The sequence below is a fragment of the Entamoeba invadens genome (genome assembly GCF_000330505.1).
Source record: "Entamoeba invadens IP1 unplaced genomic scaffold scaff_1105074724911, whole genome shotgun sequence".
NCBI lineage: Eukaryota > Evosea > Mastigamoebida > Endamoebidae > Entamoeba > Entamoeba invadens.
In genome coordinates, this window is record NW_004440265.1 from 54,508 (window position 1) to 61,108 (window position 6,601).

Below are 6,601 nucleotides of genomic sequence, written 5' to 3' on the forward strand. Positions count from 1 at the left end.
CAACTTTGATATGGAATAGTTGTTTGATTGTAATACATTACAGGTGAATTTGTTAAATGATGACGATGTGTTTCTAAATTGGAAATTGTGTATTGTGACATACTTAACAACTAATCTTTTGTTTAAAAACAAGATTATATTCGTTTTAATATGATAAAAAGGTTGTATGCGTATTTAATAATTACTAATATTATGTTTTTATATTTTTGTTGTTTCATACCAATAATTAATGATTTTATGATATTTTATTTGAATACAAAAACACATTTTTATGCCAAAAGACACAACAACACTTAACTTCTATTTATAACTAACCATTAATCGAATAACCACAAAAATGAGGACATGATAAATACACGGATAACTAATCATTATTTGATAAATTTAATTATTTTGACACAAAAATATGTGTACTCTAAACAAAAATCACTTTTTATAAACAAAAGTCACATAAAAACGATTTTAAACAAAAAGGATTAAACAAAAAAGCGCATTCTATAGAGTGATAAAAGAACGCTCTGGTTTTTTAACCGCTTTTTATCGGTTTAATAGTTATAAAAAATGAAATTGTTATACAAACTAGGATACACACCTCGGACAGAAAAAGTCTGCACTGTACATATTCAACTTTCATTGAAAACAATACAATACATTTTATTATATTAATATTATTTAAATATATAAAATCAAGTGGAAGCTGTTAAAAAGACGGAAGGTTTTAACTACCTGTAATTATCTATGTACTTGTGGAAATTGTTTATATAATTTGTATGTGTATTTATAATCATATAAAAATAATTTTTTGTTAATAAACAATCAAAAATAAGCTTGTTTTGTGTGTTACGAATACACATAAAAACAGAATAATAATTAATATATTATTTTAACTGTGTGGTTAATTTACTTTATTTTATTATAATTATTGTAAAGTGTCAATAGCTTCTTTATAAAATACATGAAAACTAAACACCAATAAGAATAATCGCTTTTCATTACAAATTTATTTGAAAAATGATTAAAATAAGACAAATGTTTCAAGAAATTCATAATTGTATCAGACCATTTTAACCATACGATAATGTTACCGATTTATATAAAACACTTTTTATTTTATTGTTTTTGTTTTTTTGAACTTGATATGATATACAAAAAACTAACACTGTGTTTTTTTTGAAATGTAAACAATAAACACACATATACCACAAACAATAATTTTTAATTTATTATTTTTTCTTTAATTTTTGGAAATGTTTATATTTAATCATTACAAGATTTATATTATCATCAACAAAATATTTTTTTTCAAAAAATGTTCATAAAAACAAAATTATTGTAAGGTTAAAGTACTATTTTATTAAAATCGAAATAATTACATATTAATTTTTCAAATATAAATTGTTACATTTTCAAAACAATTTAATAACATTTTTACAGTAAAAATATCTTTTTATATTACACCATTAACAAATATAATTATTTAAAACATAAAACCGAGTAGTGCTGAATTACTTTATGAACTTTGCTGATGATCTGGATGAGATCAACGAGTCTTGTGGAATATCCCCACTCGTTATCGTACCATGCAATGAGTTTGCTGAAGTGTGGGTTCAAGATAATGGCAGCAGCATCGAAAACAGAGCTTCTGTCGTCGTGAATGATGTCTGATGAGACGACCAAGTCTTGTGTAATTCCCATAATTCCTTTAAGTTCACCTTCAGCGTATTTGGTGATAGCAGCGTTGATATTTTCGATTGTAACTTCATTCTCAGTTCTGACAGTCAAATCGACACATGAGACGTCTGGAGTTCCAACTCTGAATGACATACCAGTGAGCTTTCCGTTTAATGATGGGATGACTTTTCCTACAGCCTTGGCAGCACCAGTAGTAGCTGGAATGATGTTACAAGCCGCGCATCTGCCAGCTCTCCAGTCCTTTCCGGATGGACCATCGACTGTCTTTTGAGTAGCAGTAGTAAAGTGGATTGTGGTCATCAATGCTTCAATAATACCAAACTCGTTGTTGATGATCTTGGCAAGTGGAGCAAGGCAGTTGGTAGTGCACGAGGCATTGGACAAAACGTTCATCTCTGGTTTGTAGGCTTCAGTGTTGACACCAACAACAAACATTGGGGCACCAGCAGATGGTGCGGAGATGATGAGATTCTTGGCTCCTCCCTTAAGGTGAGCTTCGCATTTAGGGATTGTGGTGAAGACACCAGTGGATTCAACAACATAGTCTACACCGAGTTTCCCCCATCCAATTTGAGCCAGGTCTTTTTCAGCTACAACAATAATTTTGTGCCCATCAATGATTAAGTTGCCTCCTTCAACAGCAATGGTTCCTGGGAACTTTCCATGGACAGTATCATACTTGAGCATGTATTCCATGTACTTTGGGTTCATGAATGGGTCGTTCAAAGCAACCAATTCGAACTCTGGGCGGGTAAGAATCACTCTTGCAACCAACCTTCCAATTCTTCCAAAACCATTAAATTCAACTTTGATTGACATTTAACTGATGTTTAAAGAGATACATAACATCATTTAAATTGATTACACACGTGGTAATGTGTATATATTGTGTAACTTATTTTTGGTGTTTATAATAATATTTAATTTAACACACAAATTTATTGAAAAAACACAAAACGGCAAACACATCGTGATAAATCTTAAAGTTATTGTTTATTAAGAATTAAAATTTTTATTCGAATACTAATATATTATGAATAATTGTTTTTTGGAATAATTTTTGTTTTAAAAAAATACAAAACTTCAATCAAAGTAAATCGATAATATATCATAAAGAGTTGTAATAAGTATAAAAAATTTGTGTACAAACTATCAATTTAATATTTTGATTTAATATTGCCTTTTATATTATTTATAAATGTAATAAAACATTTGCAAAAACTTTTTAAAAATAAACTACACAATAAAAAATATCACAATTGATTTTAATTTAACAAACTAAATAATTAACTTGATGTCATCTTCACAAATTATTATATATAACACTTTTGAATTATTATATTTTTCGTTGTAAAATAAGATAAAACGAAAAAGTTGATTAATCAATCGACTTTGAATGAATTAAATCATCTTTTCTATACAACAAATTAAATTTATAGTTAATATTTAATTATATTAAATTAATTTGAGTATTCAATAATAAATATTGAATGTATTTGGTTAATTATAATATACACAATAATAAATTGAAATAATGTTTATAAAAAACAAAAAAATAATTATTAAACATAACAGAAATTTTATTTGTTGTCAACCAAAGTTATTATATGTTAACATGATGAATTAATTCAATTATGTTAAATAATTGTTTATAACTGAACAGACGATGATTTTGGATATTTTTACTTTGAACACAACAAATCTTTAAAATGTGCCGATTTTTTAAAGTGATTGTTCAGTAATAAGTTACTTACAAAAAAACGTTTTACATCTTCAAAAACTTTTATCACAGAGTTTTTTTAAAATACCGTGCTTATCAATCAAAATAGTTGAACCGTATTGTTATTAGTACGACCATTCAAGTCACATGCAAACTGTTTTTAAATGCACCAATAGCAAAAATATGACACGACCAACACAAATTAAAAATAAATATAATACTTTTGTAAAAGCATATAAAACCCATCGCATTTAACATAAACTAAACTGTTTTTCAAAAGTCGGTACTGTCATATTTTTAGAACTTCCTAAAGTCCCGTTTTTTATTTTTGTTTTTTCCTAAAAAAACAAAAAACAAAAAATCGAAAGTACTGACTTTATTTTGAAAAAAATACCAATCCCGTTCAATTATTTTCGTACAAATTCGGGAAAATATCGGAATATTAGCCATCTTTTTCCAAAAACCCCGATCCCGTTATTTGATTTGACCATAACTCGATACTTCGCAACATATACACAGCATTGTTGACCTAAAAGCACAACAATTAACGTTTAAGTGAATTGGGATGGTGTTGTTTGTGTCGAGTTTTAACTGATAATTACTTTCGTTAAAAAATATTTTCAATTAAAAACAAACTGTGGTTATCTTCTCTGAATAAAAAATAATGAAAAAAAAGAGTTCCAAAAATTACAGCAAATGTTTGATAATTTTGACAGGCATAAGTCAAAATTGTCAAAGGGCAACACTAGAAAAATAATACAAAATAACAATAATATTTTGTTATTGGATATTTTAAAAATGATGTTCTCACTGAAATGCTCAAAAAGAATGTCGACTTTATAAAACCCAACAAAGATAAGTTATCAAATCATTTTGTTATTTTTATTGTTTTTGTGACAACACTACTAAGCATACTAATCTTCGAACTAAGCTTTTGTTTTGTGAATATTTCATTAATTAATGAAATGTTTGATAATGAAAAAGATTGAAATTAAGTTTATTTGCTTTTGTACTAAAATGCACTTTTGGGATAATTCGTGTGTTTTTCTGAAACAAAAATCCCGTTACTTCAAATTTTATATGGATTTTTTTAATGCTTAAAAATTCTTCAAGTAAAAAAATATTTTTTGAAGACCGTTTTTCTCTTTTTTACTTGGAAAAAATAAGCGAATTTATTACAAAAAAACGATTCCCAAAAATAATAAACAAAAGAAATGCAAAAAATCGGGACACCTCAGTACCGACTTTTGAAAAACAGTTTATATGGAACATTTTACAAATAATACCTTTTATCACCATTGTCACTTATTGACACTGCAATTGGTTTGATTGCATTTTTTTGCATTGATGACCAATTCTATATAAAACACATCGTTAAAACTTTGAGCTTATTAAAGAAGTGGGATTAGATAAAAATGAAAAATTATTTTTACATTTTTAGAAAATACAATTGAATGCGTAATACTCATTAAAATACGAGTTTTTATTTTAGATATTATTAATAATTATTATTACATCATCGACATAAAAATACAAAAATTAATCATTAAATTTTGTTCATCGTCTTTTGATATAAAATACGTATTAAATTATTAAAGAACCATAACAGTATATTGTAAATTTTTATTTTTTATAATAAACACAATAATTGTATAATTTGTTCGACATAAAAAACTGAACGCGGTAATTTTAAATTAGAAAAGATTTATTATAAATGATATAAAGTCTGTTTTCTATTTAGTGATATTCTAAAAATATAACAAAGAAAAGAACTAGACCAAAAACATTAAACTATAATTTACTATACTCAATATCGCTAATTAAAAACTATTAACTATTAATAAAATTGTCATTAATTAAAACTAATGATAAACAAATTTCAAGCATTGACTTTTTTCCAAATCACTTGTTGTCGTTTTGACCCAAATGATGATTTGACATGTCTACTCTATCTAACATGACATTATATTCATTTTGAATTACCTGGTTGATTCGTTTATTTCGTCGTATTCACATTTCAAGACCAACCTATCTATCGTTTTTGCTTTATAAATTTTTCAGTTATTTAGCAATTTTATTTTTTGTTATTTTTAACACATATTTATAAAAAAAGAACAAAAAAATAAAATACAAACCATTTTTTAGAAAAACCACTTTATTTTTATTATAAATTATAATACTGTTATTATAATTCATAGTAAAAACCCAATATCGTTAAATAGAAAACAGACTTTATTTAAAGCTTTTGTTATTTAGATTATTTTTTAAAACTTTTTTATATATGTTTATAAATAATTGGGATATAGTTAAATACTAATAAAAAGTGATTTCTTGTCATTAAATAATTATTTAATTTATTGTTTAAATTAAAAAAAATAAATCAAAATAAATGTATCTTACAATCTGGTTATTTAGCTTTTTTGAAATACTTTTCAAAATACTATGTTATTAATAGTTCAAAAAATAAATTATTTTATCATAAACAAAATTATTACTTTCGACAAAATAACTTTTTATTTTTGAACATTGTATTTACAAAAGGTGTATTTATAACAACAATGAAGAATATAAATGATATGACCTTAATTTCATCGTTTTGTTATTATTATTGTGTTCATTTTTGAATAATTAACTTTTCAAGGCACAAATTATCATATCAAACAACACAAATTAAGTTTGTGGCAAATCAAAAATACCTTTTATTAATCCGATATATAAACTTTATGAAAACGTTCATTTACTATTTAAACTCGAATAATAAAACATTCAGCATCAAATGATTTCCATCTTTCTTGTTGTGTTAGTTGCTCAAGCCGAATATCTCATGACCAATTACAACGAATATGTGAATGTCTATCAACTCGATAAATGTTATTATACCGGAAGCAACAAGTATACAAAATACGTCAAAGATGGCAAGAAGGCAAGAATTTACACATCAAATACATGTGATAATTGGGTTGATGAAGGCTCTTTTGAGCTTGAAAACAATCAATTGTTTTCGAATAACCTACCAGAATACTCGGCAGTTGCTTATTCATACCTTGATGCAGAACACTGCACCATCAAAGGAAATGGACCATATCCATTAGAAAATGTAAATCAAACCGGATGTGTCAAAACATCATTTTACACCTCATCGGAATCAGAATTTATAGATGGGTGGGTCCATAAAACACGTATATACAT

General features: G+C 26.0%; 2 protein-coding genes across 2 annotated transcripts; one reads left to right on the forward strand and one right to left on the reverse strand.

Annotated features, from left to right (window-relative positions):
- Nucleotides 1-1,473: 1,473 nt before the first annotated feature.
- EIN_357690 (glyceraldehyde-3-phosphate dehydrogenase, putative) lies at nucleotides 1,474-2,511 on the reverse strand (the record flags this gene model as incomplete). The annotated part of the gene is made up of 1 exon (XM_004255649.1): nucleotides 1,474-2,511. The coding sequence occupies one exon, from the start codon at nucleotides 2,509-2,511 to the stop codon at nucleotides 1,474-1,476; it is 1,038 nt and encodes a 345-aa protein (XP_004255697.1).
- Nucleotides 2,512-6,188: 3,677 nt separating this feature from the next.
- On the forward strand, nucleotides 6,189-6,601 carry EIN_357700 (hypothetical protein; the record flags this gene model as incomplete). The annotated part of the gene is made up of 1 exon (XM_004255650.1): nucleotides 6,189-6,601. A coding segment is annotated over one exon (413 nt), but the record flags the coding sequence as incomplete, so codon positions are not given.